General features: G+C 35.1%; 1 protein-coding gene across 1 annotated transcript in view; it reads right to left on the minus strand.

Annotated features, from left to right (window-relative positions):
- Positions 1-18,722, minus strand: part of LOC149412776 (fatty acid synthase-like) — a 73,817-nt gene that overhangs the window by 33,037 nt on the left and 22,058 nt on the right. The window contains exons 11-24 of the mRNA XM_089645411.1: positions 18,436-18,566; positions 17,059-17,074; positions 13,118-13,122; positions 11,329-11,512; positions 11,036-11,184; positions 10,555-10,736; positions 9,571-9,690; positions 7,913-8,022; positions 7,365-7,555; positions 3,791-3,960; positions 2,754-3,014; positions 2,441-2,561; positions 1,451-1,741; positions 365-808 (exon numbers count right to left, since the gene is read on the minus strand). Coding sequence (XP_089501537.1) covers positions 365-808; positions 1,451-1,741; positions 2,441-2,561; positions 2,754-3,014; positions 3,791-3,960; positions 7,365-7,555; positions 7,913-8,022; positions 9,571-9,690; positions 10,555-10,736; positions 11,036-11,184; positions 11,329-11,512; positions 13,118-13,122; positions 17,059-17,074; positions 18,436-18,566 — 2,375 coding nt within the window. The remainder of the gene's footprint in view (positions 1-364; positions 809-1,450; positions 1,742-2,440; positions 2,562-2,753; positions 3,015-3,790; positions 3,961-7,364; positions 7,556-7,912; positions 8,023-9,570; positions 9,691-10,554; positions 10,737-11,035; positions 11,185-11,328; positions 11,513-13,117; positions 13,123-17,058; positions 17,075-18,435; positions 18,567-18,722) is intronic.

The raw sequence follows: 18,722 nt of genomic DNA on the forward strand, positions 1-18,722 counted from the left end.
ATAAAAAACTTGCAAAATAAGGATCTGAAGGGTGAGTAAAATTTGGTATTTTAACATAATTCTCAATACGAGTTTTTAACACTTAATTCTATAGTTATAGCATTTATCCTTGTAGAAGTTAATTTGCGTTAGTAATCCGTAATAATCTGAGAAGAGAACCCCTAAAATCCCTACATACATTCTTACACGGTTCAAACATGAAGCGCCTGGAACGAGCTGAATTCTGATCTGGTGGATTTCTGAAATGTAAGTTTCTTGACTTCCAATCAAGAATTTTTATTTTAAGAAATCATCACTTCATTATCATTATCTACTACATCTTATTTATTATACTATGTTATTAAATAATGTTCTTGGTACACACATTTTTAAAAACGTTAACACCCAAATATTTTTGGAGCTGTCTTTTGTACAATTCTAGATCCGGATTAAAGTCTGGAGCATTAGGGTCCACAACATCAATACATAAGACTTTTTCTCCTCCAGGTTCTCTTCTTAGGCAGTTGACAAGACCCAGTATTCCATTGAGTGGTTCCTTCTGAGCAATAAGCACCAAATTATCCATTTCCCTGATTGACGACTTCAACTTATCGAGCCATGTAAATTTCTCATCATCACCCTTGATTTCGACAAAGTTGGCATGTCTGGCTTTTGCTTTTCTTTTGAATAGTACCAGTCTTTCTTGGCCTACGTTTATTGAGCTGATGATATCCAGATTGTTTGGAACAGCGTCAGGATTAAACTCGAGGTCTTCACGTGAAATAAGAAAACCATTTTCTTTCAGTGTTCCGAGGGCTTGCTGGAGAACCTGCGACATAAATATGAAAATATTTTTGATAAAGAACGGTCTGAAGGGTTTATTAAACTCTATTCTGAGAAGAACTTATCAAAACTCTCTATATTCTTATCTGTATTAAGCTACGCATCGGGTCCCCGACGAAGAACAGACGGATCAGAACAGAATCGGATATTTTTGAGAATATGATATAAAGGCAAATTTTTGGATATAACAAGAAAATTTGAATCTGAAGAATGAGGTTTAACGACGAGCTACATACACTAATTATTATTAATCAATGATCAAGGAGAGAAGATAGCTGACGACCAAAACTGGCTTCTTTATAGTGAGCCTGAAAGAAGAAGTGTTGGGAGGCCCACACATATTAGTGTGTGGCTGGTGACGAAGTCAACACTGCATCCTTGAATCCAGAGGAAAAAAGCAGGAGATGAGCAAAGGAAATGCATTTAACGGGATATAAGATCGATCAAAATTACTGAATATGATCAATAGCAATGGTAAGTGAAGTATTGGTCCCGGTGAGACCAAAGACTCTGGGTTCAATTTCCAGTTGCGACCGTTACCTTTTTATTTTATGTGTCTATATGTTTCACATTTCATTCAAACATGTTAAAAGCATATTCTTTATTGAACAGTATAAATTATACTTACCTCTCCTCTCTTCAATAGTTTCGTTCCGACAAAAATTGCTACGTTGGTTTCTTTTGAAACCTTAGTGGTATCAACCGTTATTCCTGGTCCCAAGTTCAGAACTTTGTCCTCTGTCAGAACAAGCATATCTGCCTGGATGAGCGGAGTGTCTTCAAGAGACGCCAGGATGGATGCGGCCAGGGGAGCGCTTCCGACAATAGTTGCGGCATCCAAAAGCTCCAGTACCCTTACTTTAATGCTGGGGAGATTTTCAAGAACCAGTTGGGTGCAGATTCTGATGGCTTCGCCCGTCTGTTGATTTTTTCATAGGTTTAGCAAAACACCTAACACAATTTAATATGACAATATAAAACAATATTACTTATTTAAAAATATGTATTATCTCTCACTTTAACCAATAGTATTATCTCGGTTATGCCTGTTTTGAATTCTCGTATAGCAGATTTGTTGATTGTAGGGTAGTTCGTTGTGTAGTCTCTGCATTTTCCTGGTTAAATTTTTTTTCCCCTAACTTTACTTTTGACCGTTTCCTATCATTCTCACTTACAACGTATAACAACTGAGAATACCACAGTCAGACTGGCTCTAGAAAGCTGCTGAGACTTGTGCGGCATTCATATAAAGAAAAAAAAACAGCGTTCGCGCTCCACGGTGATCTTCTCGAGTTCTTTAATTTTGGCATAAAAAAAACAACACAGAACTGAAGCTCAGCAATAGCCTCTTGACGCAAAATGCACTTGAGCACTCAACGCAAAGCTACCAACAAAAAAATAATTAATGAAAAACGAAATCAAGGGAGACTACAATCAACAACAAGGGAGGTTTAATCGGGCCTTGCTAGTTGCTAGTTGGAAGCGGCTCAAGTGCGCTGTGCGGCCCTTTTGGAGGCAACTAATTTTAACTAACTCTCTGGTCTCACCGAGTGCAAAACAGGCATATCAAAATTTATAAAAAAACTAATACGTTTCAAAAATTAATAGAAATTTGTACCTTTAATTGATTCTTCGGGAAAAGTGGTACAAATGTGTGCTTTTCCACCACAAGTACATCGAGAGGATTTCTCCTGGTGATGGGAGTGGCCTCTAGCCCTTTGATCTCTACGCCGCCAGATCTACAATAAGTATTTTGATACAATGTAAGTAAATACGTAGGTATATTAAAGTCCAAAAAAAAACACGACAATTTCACACTTGAAAAAAGATTTTAAATTCAAGAAGCTTCCAATAAATCGTTTCAAGGGCATCAAAACTGCTAAGAATATTTGAATACAAAAGTTTTTTAAGTTAACCAAAATTAATCCTACCTTATTATATTAATTTTTTCATTAATGATCACGGGTACAGTTTTAATTTCGGCATCGGGAATAGCTGCCATGATTGCGTAGTGTTCATATGAATCAATTGAGATTTTCTCTATCCTGGTGGGAACGAACAGTCCCCTACTGTCGAGGGTGAGGATCTTCGCCTGCATTAGAGTGTCCAGAAAAGTGACCCAATTGTTGGTCCAGTTTACCAATCCATTGCAGCCATCTATAGAGCAGCTTTCAACGCCACGGAACAGACCCCTTGAACCAATGAAATGCGCATTAGGAGAAGGAGAATACAGAACATTAAATCGTGATAAGTACTGGCTTTCTCTTTGGGATCTTGGTGCAGAGTATTGAAGAATTTTAAAATGAACGATTCACATGGTATAAGTTGAGACAGCACTGATTTGTTACACTAACTGTTGTTAATATGTTTATCTTTATATAATAAATATTAGTACGGAGTGAAATTTTAATGTAAATTTTGTAAATCATTCTTATACCTCGTGGAAAGGTACGTTAGGTATTGTGCAAGTGTGAAATTAAGTTGTGTGATTTTAAATGCATGCTCAATATCCTTTTATTATACATACTTTAGATCTAGTTTCTCGTGGTTATAATTTGGATTCATAATGTCTTTGCAGCTTTTATCTGCGTTGACCTATTGTAAATACTACTGTTATTCGCGCGATGGTTAAATGCAAAAAGAACATTCTGGTGCCAACAAATCATATCAGTGACGAAAAAAAACCCATTTTAGAGAAGAAACTTCTTCCAAAGAAAATAAATGTGATAACAACGTTTTCAATATTTGTAGCCAGCACTACAACCGGAGTTTTGTTAACAACTCGTTAAAATAGATATATTTTTTTTAAATTAACCCTACACAGGATGTAGGAAAATAATTTCCCTCAAGGCCAGTCATATTTGGGGATCACGGTGTTGACTATGTAAAAATAAACTTGCCAATCACTTTATACGCGTTCTTATTTGATTTAGTTGCAACTTTTGACACCCATAAAATTATTACTTACGTGTAATTGTATCCTCTTAGTCGCAGTTCCTTGTAGATATCCTTTTTACTAAGATGATTGATGGAATCTCCACTTCCCTCTGAGGACTCTTGAATTTGACTGAAGTCCCGATAGACACCTTCTTTCTGGTGAATTTTACCAGTCACTATTGCTGTTCCTCCTTCATTGATCTATTTACGTTTAAAACAAATTCGAAAATATTATTATATTTCATAATACTGTTCTAACTGACGTAGTTTTTTTAATGTCGTTGGTACGAAGCTGGTTTTGGTAGCATACCATTAGAAATATTTTTTGAAGTAAAAAATCAGCACAATATAAATGTTAATAGTAATTATTATTGATTGAATGCGTCTTGCTAATTTATAACAAGTTTGTGTCAAGTATAAAGACATCATTTTTTCGGACAGGTACATAACTAACTAACTAACCATCACGCCGTTTCCCCGCAGGGGTAGGCAGAGAGGACGGACCGCCAAACAACTCGGTCTTGGCACACACTCCTTGCCTCATTCACATTCATACATCGTCTCATACATACTCTTCTATTGTTCTGACTCTTGACATGGCCCGACTCAAGTATCTGATTCACTTGGTCGTGCCATGTCTTCCTCGGGCGTCCCCGACTTCTGCTACCATTCACATTTGCATCGTATATTCTCCTTACACTCCTTTCTTCGCTCATTCGCTCTACATGCCCAAACCATCTAAGCGTCCCTTTCTTGATCTTACTCATTACGCTTACATCAGCCTTGCACTCTTTGCGGATATCCACATTCCTCACACGATCATACATGGTTTTACTACACATACGCCTCAGGGATCTCATTTCAACAGCATTCAATCTACTTTCATCCTTTCTTTGCCAGTTCCATGCTTCACTTCCATACATCAGGGTAGGTACAAGCACTCCATTGTGAACTGCTAACTTCGCTTCTTTGGACAATTTTTTGTTAGCGCCGACTGCGTTCAGTCCTCCATTAATGGAGTTACCTGCATTTACTCTTCTTTCAATATCTCTGTCAGCCTTCCCATCTCTCGTAAACATGCTTCCTAAATACACAAATTCATCCACCTGCTCCAAGTATTCCTCATTCACAGCTATATTGCACACTGTTTTCGTACTTTCTTTTTCAAACACCATTACTTTAGACTTACTTACATTCATCATTAACTCATTCTTCACGCATACTTCGTTCATCCTAGACACGAGAGACTGCAGATCATCCATACTATTAGCAATCAGCACCGCATCATCAGCATACAACAGGCAACATACTTTCAGAATACTCAAATTCGCGCCCAATCCCACATCTTTCAATTTTTGCATACAATTATCCATGTATAGATTGAATAACCACGGAGACATTACCCAGCCTTGTTTAACACCTTTTGTGATATCAAACCACCCCGTAAAACCACCGTTCACCCTAACACATGCAACGCTTCCCTCATATAGAGACGCAATTGCCTGAGTCAGATTCGCATTCACTCCATACTTGGACAACACCTTCCATAGCTTTTTCCTGTCGATTCGGTCGTATGCTTTTTGTAGATCTACAAAGGCACAGAAAAGTTTCTGGTTTTTTGCCAGAAACTTCTCGGTGAGCATACGAAATGAGAAGATCTGGTCCATGCACCCCCTTCCACTCATAAAAGCACCTTGCACATCCCATATTTTATCCTTTGTTTCCTTTCTTACCCTTTCAATCAAAATTCTACCATACAGCTTGCCAACTGAACTTAGCAGGCTAATAGACCTATGATTCCCACATTCCATACGTGACCCTTTACCTTTGTATAATGGCATGATCACTGCCCTTCTCCAATCTAAAGGCGTGTAACCTTCCTTTAAACATTGGTTAAAAAGATTGCACAACCATGTGAGAATTATACGGCTACCTCCTTTAAAATATTCAGCAGCAATATTGTCGAAACCGACAGCCTTACCATTCTTCATACACTTAATTGATCTTTCTATCTCATCCATGCTAATTTCGGTAACATTCAGTCCATCATCATTCATATCTGATTCGCCGCTAGAATCACTATCACTCACTTTGCTTTCAAAGACTTCCTCGAAATACTTCATCCATCTCTCTTTTATTTTTTCCTCATTCGTCAACATTTTTCCATCTTTCGATTTTATTACTTTCATGCTTCCGGTTTCAGGGCTACACCGGGACCTTTTGACTTCCTTCCAAAACAACTTAATGTTTTCTTGGAAATGGTTTGTCGTTTTCATTCCTTCTTCCTCTTCCAGGCGTTTCTTTCGTTCTTTCACTCCAACTCTTACTCCTTTATTTGAGTTTAAAAGAGAAATCAATGCATAAGAGACCATTTGTTAAAACAGCTTGTGAGATATATATAGGAGAACTTCATTGGATTACCAACATCACCGAAAATGTTATTCATGTACCAAATTTGGACATTATTATTATTCTAAATGCTTTCGCTATATCCTGAGGTCCTGCGTCGATCAGAGTTTCTCTATCCCATTCAATTTCCCAGAAGATTTATTACAACTTCACCACTCTTCTTAATTGGTAAACAACCGATGTATTAAAGCGTGGAATCTTTATCAAGAATCTCCAAAACTTTGGGAGTCAATCATAAACAATGGTGGATAATATTTTTTTGACTTTTTTAAGTAATTCGTTTTTTTAACCCCACAGGCCTCTGATTTTTTTCAAATTTTAACGTATAAAATAATATTTGAATGCAAACATAAAAATTATAAAACTGGCTAACTGTGCGATTTTTCGTCTAAAAACAGAAAATAAATTACTGAAAATGAAAAAATACGTCTTTTATAAGACAAACGTATTGTAGCGGAATGCTACTAAGATCATTTTAGTACGTTCTAAAAGATTCTAGATTTTCTGTTTTCCCAGCGAAGATCGTATGTTTTACGTTCGAGAATTATTTCGTAAACGCATCGAGAACTGTCTTCCACCAGTGATGAACATCATCCACAAGTCTGGTCTCCACAAACGCGGTGTAGAGCCACCAACCACTCCACAACCGTTCATCTCCGCTTCATATGGTGTTGACCTTCGGCATGGAGGATTCGCCGTCGACAACAACCACGGACGTGGTGCCTGAAAAGTGCGCCACCGATCACGTCCAATTCAGCGTTGATCATATGTTCGGAGTCATCGCAACATCAACTTCAATGACTCAATAAATACTGTGATTTTACACAACATCTTTCATTCATCTCCTTACCCTCCCCAAAAGTATTACACACATTTGTCATAGTTGCCACCTCACTTTTATGTTGTTTCATACATAAAAAAATTAAAGAATTCATGAAGTTTCATAATTTTTTCTCAATTTGCGGTCGGCGCTTTTGGATTCATGAAGGGGTTTATTTTAATTCTTTTGTGATGAACTTTGAGATTTAAATGTAAAGCTATGTGTTTTCTCTTTATAACACCGTTTAGTACATTTGTAACCATGACATTAAGGGAGACACAACTATTTTTATGAGATCATACAAGCTGTTCCCAAAAGCGAACAAATTAGTTTAAATCGACGAACTTATGCATGTTTAGGATGTAAGAAAATTAACCTCAAAATTTCCACTGCCCTTCTGTATCATGATGGTGAACTCTAACGCCCCCTCCTTGGGGATGTTAGTAGCTCTTTGGAAGCGCACATCCTCAAACACCACCGCCACTTCCTGGTACTCCTTCCCTTTCATCATTGCCAGCGTCTCCCACACCATCTGCAGATACCCTGTGGCTGGGTACAAGTTGCGCCCTGCATAAGCAAATAATGGTTTTATTCATGATTTCTCAATACAATACACAGGAGGCTATGTGCTGAAGAAAGGAATGATACTGAAAAGAAATCTGGTAGTTAGTGTGTCCAGAAATGACGGACGTACGATCGAGAGAGTTCAATTGAAGAGGTTAAAATGTCTTCCACAGCCAGTTTCTCTCGATCCAGCCCGTCACACAGTATGTGAGCAGACGTATCTACCACCAAGATCTAGACAAACCTCATTCCAATAAATTCTAATAATATAACTCCATTAAATAGAAAATAAATACATAAACATCCCCTATATTCCGAAATAGAGATAGTAAATTATCGTGAGTATTCTTGTTCCTTTACCGTCCACGACGTGTCCACTCATGAACTCCATTTCTTCATCAGATATGTCTTTCTTTATCGACCTCTCGCCCGTCGACAAAACCCTCCGGTTACGGTATGATGTCACAAACCTGTAATGAATGGGGAACGTATTAATAAGCAAAAATATGTTTTTATTACAATTTTATTAGAGTACCAATATTTCATCATTTTTCAAAGCGTGTATAGATGGGACGAGAGTATTTTTCAAAAGACTTTCATTTAGGCATTAACAATAAGGAATTGAATAATTTTTTATTTTTTTTTAACTAACCACCCTTACTTAAACATGTATTATTTTTTCAACAAATGTGGACTTCGTAGTTAAAATAGTTTACAAAGTTTGCATTTTTCAAAGTCTGACGCAGTACGCGTGACGCCATACAACTTCGCACAAAATTGGCCGCATTATAATGCTTGCGGCCGACCGACCCGTTAGATAGTTGGGTAAGACTTACGGTTTTAATCGATTTTGAATGACGATTTATTAATTCTGTGTGAAATTATATTAAATAAAACTTTTATATTTAGAATCAGCATTTGATGATATATGTGAATATTTATTTGTAAGCCATCACTTTTTGCCTCATTGCTAAGGTTACCATGTTTCAAATCATAAAAAAATAATTTCTATATATATATTATTGCCAGTATTGTATGTTTAAGTATCGATTGTTAAGATTGGAGTAAATGAAGTGTAGTATAATGCTTTTTACGGATAAGGTGAATTCTTCTTTTTACCGCCATTGGTGAACGCAGCGCTAATGCTGGATGGTAGGAAAAGGTAACTGTCGCAACTGGGAATCAAGATAATACCAATTTATTTATTATTATCTTCTTCAAAATAAACAGAAAAGCTCTGAACGAAATTTTTTTTTCTTTTGATACTCGGTGTGTTGATTGACCAGTTTTTAAATTATTTATTTTTTTAATGTGAAACCGTATAAGAGTAACAACTGTTCCAATCTGTCTGGAACCAGTGATACTATGGCATCCCTAATTGGGGTATGCTGTGAGGCTGAATGTAGAGGGGAGAAAAAGGCGATGGGAAAGAGGAAAGTGGGAAAGTAACTGGATACTCAGATCTGGTCACAACCATGGCCAAAGTTATTTCAAGCAACGTTTCAATTCTGAATGGTGGTCTTACACCAGGGCGATACTAAGAGTATCTTCCAGTATGGAACCTGTCGCAAATATACTATATATTATTTTAATTGTGAAATAATACAAATTAATCAAATACACTTTATTTTCGCACGCCGTGATTTGAACCCACTGCCTCTGGCTTGCAGGTCTTGACCACGGCGGCCGTCAAAGGCGTGACTAGGAGTTAATGAAGAGTGGTTGGAGGAGATAGAATTTGAGTGAGTGGGAACATATCTTGTATGGGACTGTAAGATTATTAAGGATTTTTTTTATTTCTAAAGCTAATTAGTAATTTGTGAAATATCACAAATTAATCAAAAAAAAAAATTTACGAACCCGCGACCTCCCGCTTGCTAGTCAAGAGCCTTACTTCCCGAACACGGATGCCGTCGTTTCCTGCTTTTTCTACGACTTTCCGGAAATCGTGTATACGAGTATTACGTGTACAAATATATACATATATTTTTAACACTATAAAATAATATATAAATTACCAATCTACTGTGTGATCCCACTCCACCAGGTGAGACAGCATTGGAGCTCCCGCAGACACGGGGAAATCCACTTTGGGGTAAAGGCTGGCCAGTTTGGGGTTCACTCCCAGCAGGTACAGTCTAAAAAAAATAAAATTGGTATGCAACGGCGTTGGTTATAATAACTCTATATGGTGTATGTCCATGAGGTATATCCAAGATTTCATTCAGGTTACCCCAAGATTTTCTTCTCGTTTTCATAAGGTTTACTCCGGGTGTTCTTTATGTTATCTTTGAGATGATCTTTTGAGGATAAAAATCTTTCTCTTGTTGATCCATTTTTTATGAGAGAGGAACTTATTATTTGAAAATCTGTCCACAGCTAATTAATAACAAAAACCCATGACCAAAACTTCACTATTTCTCATCAAGATAGTCGTAAAAAACACCGATTTTCGTGCAACATTTGTTAAACAAGATTTTTATGGTATCTCTCAGCTGAGTACTTGTGATAAAGAACCTGCATCAAATGGTGGATTCTGAATTCTCGTAACTGAACTAAAGAAATTCAATATGCCTCAATTCAAACAATTGTTCCATCAGTTAATTCCAATAGTGTTATTGATGTTCGTAGGAAAGAATTTTCATTGCCTTCATTTTTATGTCCTACTCAGATAATTATCCATTTGTTAAACTTACTTAGCCAAATATATAATTTTATAACATATTATATATAAATATTTATTATTATTTATAAATATTTATTATAAAATAAAAATATAAATATTTTATATAATTTTATAACATATTATAAATTATTTTACAATAAAGGTCCATTCAAATAGCATCCAACTGGATCTTTTCCATGGAAACAAATAAAGCACGGGAGGTGTCATCCATTCGGGAGTAGGATGTTATCTACTGACATGCTCAAGAACATATCATAGTCTAAAAGTAATTCCTGAACTGCAAAATGATCCTTTTTATAGTTAAAAAAATACCCACCGGCCTATGGCCGTGAGCAAGAACTCCGTAGTATTGTTCCCTTTCTGAGTCAGTGCAACGTGGCTGCAATTCTTCTTGAGAGATTTTTTAAGAATAGTCTGAAGGAAGCCATCAGGTCCAATCTCTATCGTGATGGCATTGCTATGGATCAAGTGAGATGTCTCCTCGAAGAGCACAGGACTCTAAAATCAAAGCAAAATAATTTGACATTTAATAGATTTATTAGTACAACATACACAACTACCAAAGATGTTCTATTTAAAAAAGAGCCTGCAGAACCGTGTCAAATACTGGAAAGTCTATATTCTGTCTGGATTTAACCTTCCTACCCAGAAACTGGAGTCGGTAATTCTACCAACCAATCTTAATCCCGATTAGATAAGACTTACTATTTAAAATTGAATTGTTTTTACAATTAAAATTTTTTTACAAATTCTAATCAATAACAAAAACCCATGACCAATACTTCACTATTTCTCACCAATGCATTGTTGGTGTGGTATTCCGCCGAAGAGTGCTTGGCTTGCTCTCCTCCCCAGAGGTTCTGTGGGACGGAGGTAGAAACCCATTGGTTGGACCTCAGTTTTGGTTCTGGGATAACTCGTTGAAGGAAATTGAGAAGATTTTTACCTGTATGAACAGGTAAAATATGAATTTAGAGGTCCATTAAAGCGTGAAGGTCTCAGTAGGTGACTAAGTAATCTGTAACACAATGTAATTAGACCATATGATAGGGGTCTTTCGCTTGATAATATCAAAAGATAAATGACTCACCAGCCTCCGTTTTATATCTGGGGTGATACGCAATATTGGAGCATGGCACATCCTTGGTGAATACCCCACTTCTCTTCAAATGTGGCAAAAAAATCTTCATGCTTTCCTCTGGACCGGAGATGGTGCAGGATTCTGAGCTGTTATGAAAAGTCACATCTATGTCGGCAGGGCAAAACGCTTTCACCTGTTTTAAAATACGTAATAAATTGTAATTTTTAATTTGTCATTTCACATCTTTGGATGTCCCGTTGTTATGAAATGAACTTTCTCAAAATTAAAACTTTCAACTCCGCAACATTTTTTTAAAGTATCCATATTCTTTATTTAATATTAAATTTACAATTACATGTTATTACATTACATTAAGTTTGTTTTCTTTTTAATACATTACATTACATCTTGATACACTTTTTTTTAGAGCAAATGCTCGTCTTAAAAAGGCGGAGAAACGCGTGTAAATAATAATTTAACATATTTTTTCAGAGAGTGTCAAGATCATGAAAAATTTTTTTATTTTTTTACATACATATATTTATATATATATATAACAAAATTATATCAATTATATCAAATAGAAAAGAGAAAAGGATATAAAAGAAGGAAAGAATAAGAAATAAGAGAAAAGGATTTCAATATAATAATAATTGAGATTTTTATATTGTATTTTTAAGTATAAACGATTTTAATATGCTATTGGCATAGTGTTTTTATTGAGCTTTTGAATTTTTTATAATTCGTTTCCAATCTTAAGTTCAGAGGTAATTGGTTAAACCATTTGACACCAATACTTTGTATATTTAAATATTTTCATATGGTAATCACATGGTTACGTTCAAAGGGGGTGTTTACCATGACCCTGGGGAGGCGGGCTAGGCCGCCGGTCCCCAGGTCAAAAAGAGGGCAGAGCTCTCTTGGTTTCCAGCTTTCGACAGAACCGGTCGTTGTTTCGCTTCTCCGCTTGGAAATACTATGCAAAACAGTTTTGAAAGTGTTTGCCACCAAAAAATTAAGTACGAGTATATTTTGAGTCAGTATTCGACGTTATCGCCAGCCGGGTCCCACTGCTGTCACTATGGAAGCCTACAGGAGTACCGCCTTATGGTATCGTTCCAATTTTATTCTGTTTGTGTCTGTCTCTGCTTTCTTCCAATAAATTTAACGTCATTTTCGATTCTTTTAAACGTCCACAAAGACATTTAAGCTTTTCCTACAGGTAGATTCAAGTGCTGTAATATAAGTCTTCTTGGAGGAATTTTTTTAGCACCATACCTAGATTTTTTTATTTCCAAGATATCCCTTGTTCTATAAATCTATGGGAGGCGGTTGTTTCTCTCTATTCAAACGAACTGAAGATACGAAACCCGCTTGAGCTAGCCTGGTAGTCGTGAATATTGTATATTTATAGCACACGGTTTGAAGCCGTAGAATTTATAATATTTAATATTTGGCTAATTTATATAGCGCCGTTTTCGTGAGAAATCACCTCAAGGGCGTTTATATCAAATGAACGAATTTATATCGCTGATTTTATATCAAATTAACATAATCAGCGTCCAACTAGATAAACCGCCAAAACAGCAGTAGTTTTCAACAAATTTCAATGAGAATATTCTGGATATGCTGATATATATAATTTACCGGGTTGTCGACCAACGGTTATTACCTAGATAAATCACCGATCTCATAACACTTTATCAAACGTTGAACACAAAAACAATTACGCATCCGCATCCGCATCTGCAACCTCATCCGCATCCGCATCAGCATCCGCATCTGCATCCTCTTCCACATCCGCTTTTTTTACGCAATATAAATACATTTAAGTTGTCTAGAGATGAATCGGCTTTCAATTTTCATCGGCGTTATTTATAATTGATTCAAAAGTGCGAAATAAATCAGCCACAGTGACAGATGCAGTTTTCTCTAACGCAAAACAACACTCACTTGGATTATAATATTATTACATATATAATATTATGACAATTTAACTACACTAGTCCACAGTAAAAAATCCGCCCGGATGAATACATAAACACCCCGTTACAACTACGCAGTAAAAAAAAAACACCATTTAGAATGCGGTCCGGCTCGGTTTCAGGAACGCACAAGGAAGCCAAAAACCCAAGGTATGTTTCGATGCCTACACCGAACCAGCCCTCCAATTTGCCCACACTGCATGGGCGATCACATCCTTTCAAAATGTCCGGGAAGAGAAAAAACAGTACCAGCATGTGTAAACTGCACCAGACAAAATTCTAAATATGGAGAAAAAAACACCACGGACCACGCAGCCAACAGTATCAGGTGCAACTATAGAAAAAAAATGCTGAAAATTGCGAGGGATCGCATCGATTACGACTAATGATGCATATTATTAATTACAAGTCTAACGAAAACCTAAATAATATGCACAATATTTCAAAAAAATATATCGAAAAGCCCGCCCGCAAAGTGTTAACACACAGTGATAATATACAAGCCAACACATATAATATTATAATTGCAAATGTGAAGTGTATTCCCAGCGCCAACATTATTGTTAATTTTATTACTACCTCAAAATGAACGACTTTATAATAAACGCAATAGATAATTCATATAAAATTGACGAAAGGATTTTTGACACGGTAAATAATACAAACGATTTTATAGATATAAAACCTACAGTCAGCCTAATAATAATACACATGAACGTTAGATCTTTGGAAAAAAATTTCGAAGAATTTCTAATAACTATTAAACAATTAAATAGACTTGACTGTATAATATTATCAGAAACGCATTCATCGAGTGAAATAAATTATAATATACCGGGTTACTCGTACTATGCAACAAAATATAAAATTAACAGAAATAGCGGCGTCGCCATATTTGAATCAAATATTTACGCTGTCACAAGTGTAAATGAAATAATGGTGAATAATGTCAATTTATTAAACTTGGAGATAAATTTTATGAATTATTCATTCAATATCATTGCTATTTATCGGACACACTCTTCTGCTATAACCACATACATAGAAGAATTAAAAAAAATATTACAACATCATAGAAACAAAAAAACAATACTCATCGGAGATATTAACGTAAATATCGCTAATGACTACTCCTCTAACGATAAAGATAACTATTTAAATATGTTAGCAGAATTAAATTACATTTCATGTATAAATTCATACACCAGAAACATTATCGGACAACGACCATCTTGTATCGATCACATATTCACAAACACCAAAGATATACAAAATTTATCATCTGCGGTAATTAAAACAGCTATAACGGATCATTTTGCATGTATATTTAAATATGACTACAAACATCAAAACCTCTCATTACCAACCACAACGGCCGTTAATAATACTGATAAATACAACTATAGTATTAATATAAATTCTCTCACTAAAATATTAAGTAACGAAAAAATATGGCAAGAAATATACCAATGTAACGATGTAGAAGAGTGCTGCAAAATATTTGATAAAAAACTGAGTTTTCACATAAATGCTTGTAGAAATATTACATCTAACAAAACATCTTCAAAACTAAAGCCAATCAAACCATGGATAACTCACGGATTAATCATCTCAATTAGACACAAAGAAACACTCTACAAACAATATACAAAACAACCGGAAAATATAAGATTACAAAAACATTTCAAAGCTTATAAAAAAAAACTTACATATCTAATAAAAAACACAAAGGATGACTACTACAAACAAAAACTTGAATTATCTGGAAATGACAGTAAAAGGATTTGGTCCATCATAAATGAAATTGTCGATAAAAAACATTTAAAAAATAAAACAATCAACAATGTAAACCATAATGATTCAAAAAATTGCTGTAAAGATAAACCTCTAGAAGCCGCAAATGTATTTAACAATTTTTTTGCTAATGTAGGAAAAAACCTCGCTAAAAAAATCCAACAAGGCCTTAACCCAAATGACCCAAATACTACAGTAAATAATGAGCATAAATTTGAATTATTTCAACCAACAACACCAGAAGAAATTGAACAAATTATTACAGGTATGAAAGGAGGTTCTGCCCCTGGTTTTGATGGGGTCACAATACAAACACTGAAATGTATAAAATCACAAGTATCAAAACCATTAACTCATATAATCAATACAAGTTTTCAAAGCGGAGTTTTTCCATCCATGTACAAACAATCTGTAATTATACCAATATTTAAAACCGGCAATCCGGAAGAACCAACCAATTACCGCCCTATTTCTTTACTATCAAACATTGCAAAAATATTTGAAAAAATTGCCAAAAAAAGAATAACTCAGTTCATAAAGATTAATAATATAATTCACGAAAACCAGTTTGGATTCATGGAAAACAAAAGCACGAAAGACGCCATTGCTAAACTATCTAGTACCATACAAGACGCTTTAGACAAATCATTAAAATGTGTTGGTATTTTTGTTGATCTCCAAAAAGCCTTCGACAGCATATCTCATGTCAAACTAATACAAAAATTAAAGATCGTGGGTTTTAATGACACAGCATTAAGTTGGCTAAAAAGTTATCTTCACCAAAGAACACAAGTTGTAAAAATTAATCACGCATCTAGTCTACTACTCACAAGTGATTTTGGGATACCACAAGGTACTGTTTTGGGTCCATTACTTTTTATCATGGACGTAAACGATATTTTTAAACAAAACCTCAGTGGAACAGTTATATCTTACGCAGATGATACAATTATCATAATTAAGGGTAATGACTGGAAAATTGTAAATGAAAATGCAAATAATGACATCCAAATCCTAAAAAACTGGTTCGATACAAATCTACTTACAATTAACGCAAAAAAAAACAGTTTATATACCATTCACAATAAATAAATTCAAAACTTACCCCAACATTCATATAATAATACACAACAAAAAATGTAACAAAGATGTTTGTAATAAATCATGTACCATACTAAACCAAACAACTGAAATAAAGTACCTCGATGTAATTGTAGACCAACATATGAAATGGAACAGACACATATGTGAACTTGTTAAGCGCATTAGAAAATGTATCTATATATTCATTAGATTAAGAAATGTTCTCAAGCTAAACAACCTGAAAAAAGTCTATTACGCACTAGTCCAATCATTACTTCAGTATGGAATCATTGGGTGGGGAGATGCATATGAAAAAATTTTAAGCTCTGTAAAAGTGGTACAAAAACTAATAATTAAAGTAATTTTGAAAAAACAACCAACATTCTCTTCAGCATCATTGTTCAAAATTTTCGAAGTACCAAAAATTGAAGACCTCTATAAAAAAGATGCAATATTACAAATATATAAAGAAACTGTAATAAAAAAACATAAATTTAACTCATCCTTAAGGCATAATTTTAACATCCAAATTCCTCTATTTTCAACTCAACAAATGCACAATAATTACATTTACAAAGGCATAAAATATTTTAATAGTCTTCCCGAAGAAGTGAAAAAAATACCAGATTTTATTTTATTCAAAAAAAGGTGAAATTTATCTTTAAAAAAAATTAATATCACCTTTCAAATGTTATAACTTCAATTCATGTTACAAACAAAATTAACGTCACAATCCTCTTTTAAGTTTATATTTATTGAACTGTATTTATGTTAATTACTGATATAAACATGAAATAATTGTGAAATAACTCCTACGCCAAGCTCAAGAGCTAGCACTCTTTATTGGAGTAGAAATTCGATAACATATGTTTTTCACTATAACCTATAATTACCTAATTTTATGTACAATGTAACAATGTTATAAGTTAAACAATAAAAAAATAAAAAAAGTTTCATACATGGTCTATTCCGAACGGTGCTAGTAGGTATAGGTAGGCCAAAGTTGTACTGGAAACCGATTACCGAACGCATTCGAGTGACAAATATATTTGCTCTGCGTAAGTAGGAACACAGGCACTTACGCAGATATGCATACCTCCATATTAATACTACGCAAATCCCAATATTCATTTTCGTTTTCAAAATTATTGTATAGATTCCCAAGCCACAAGTGTATTAGTCTGTTGTTTAAGTGATCGCAGCGCGAAATGATTATAAAGTTGTCTTGATTAGCGCGTTAAAATTTGTAAAAAGAAGACTGACTGTGACGCGCGCGTTGCTGCTTTTTATATGATCGCTTCATATAATAATAAGGTACCTCCAGGAACAGCGTACTACTTTCTAGTACCGTCTGACCCGAGCAGTGAGTTCTCTATCTCTACCTTAGCGCTTGGTAGCTCTCGACAACGGCCGACTCGTCCCGTAGGTTCTAGGATGTCCAAGGTACTGTAGTACCTTAGCTCTTGGTACTAGGTACTACAGTAGCACCTGGCACTGGCTGGCTGGAGCAGTGGCAGCAGCATATTTTGGATGCTATACCAGTGCTAGAATTCCCTAGTGTAGTAGGCACTTGTTGATATTTGTATACGATTACTTTTAAACCTTATAAAAATGTGCTAATTCTAATTCTTATGGTGCTAATGTGAAAAATGTAAAAGAATTAGCACACTTGAGTGACTCAATATATTCAATGAAGAAGAAAAACTGCTCACAAAAGCCGATTTTGTTTCCTTTTTTTAATCACTTTAATGTTGAACTCCCAATGATTTGGACAACGATATGGTGCTATCGGTTGCTGATAACTTACGGCACGTTTTTGAATTAACTTCTGGTAACACAATATCTATGAAGAATAAATTTTTCTTTTTGTTTAAATTTTACTTTAATATGATCAATAATATTATTTTTCATTTTACAGAAAAAAGCAGAATAAACAAGTTCGGATATGCAGTTATTATTATTGCGACAACTATCGTATTATTGCGGAATCAAATTTGTATACTCCTGTTATCCTTATGCTGAATATGCGAAATAACTTATTTCAATTTATTTATCGAGCAATTTATCAATATATTATTATTTACTATTTATTTACTGTTTTTCCATCTTGCATTTATTTTAGTGATGTTCGTTAAGATGTTCTGTGTGTCACAAAAATAAACATGTAAAAGCCCAGCTGGGCGTGAAATTCAAAATAAATACTTAAATTACAATACTAATTAACGGCATATTACCTGCTGATATCCCAGCTAACATCCACCATGGCTCCTTTGATTGATGATGCCTTGAGACTGACCAAGCCCCTGGAGTAGGCAGTGAGAATCACCTGTTCTTGGGTAAGGCAACCATCGGCGTAGGCGCAACCTAACTCCCCCACTCCGTGTCCTGTAGGGAAATCGGTGTTATTTAAAAACAAATTCAATTTGAACCACAGATCACAGAGACCATGGATATCCAGATTGATAGACTAGCCACTGGCTCAAACTAGCCCATCAGAGAAATCGGAACAAACCAAGTGCGAGGAGCGTGGAGGGGGCGTTA

Source organism: Hesperophylax consimilis, chromosome 22 (genome assembly GCF_061612785.1).
Source record: "Hesperophylax consimilis isolate HC1 chromosome 22, BYU_Hcon_1.0, whole genome shotgun sequence".
NCBI classification, from domain to species: domain Eukaryota; kingdom Metazoa; phylum Arthropoda; class Insecta; order Trichoptera; family Limnephilidae; genus Hesperophylax; species Hesperophylax consimilis.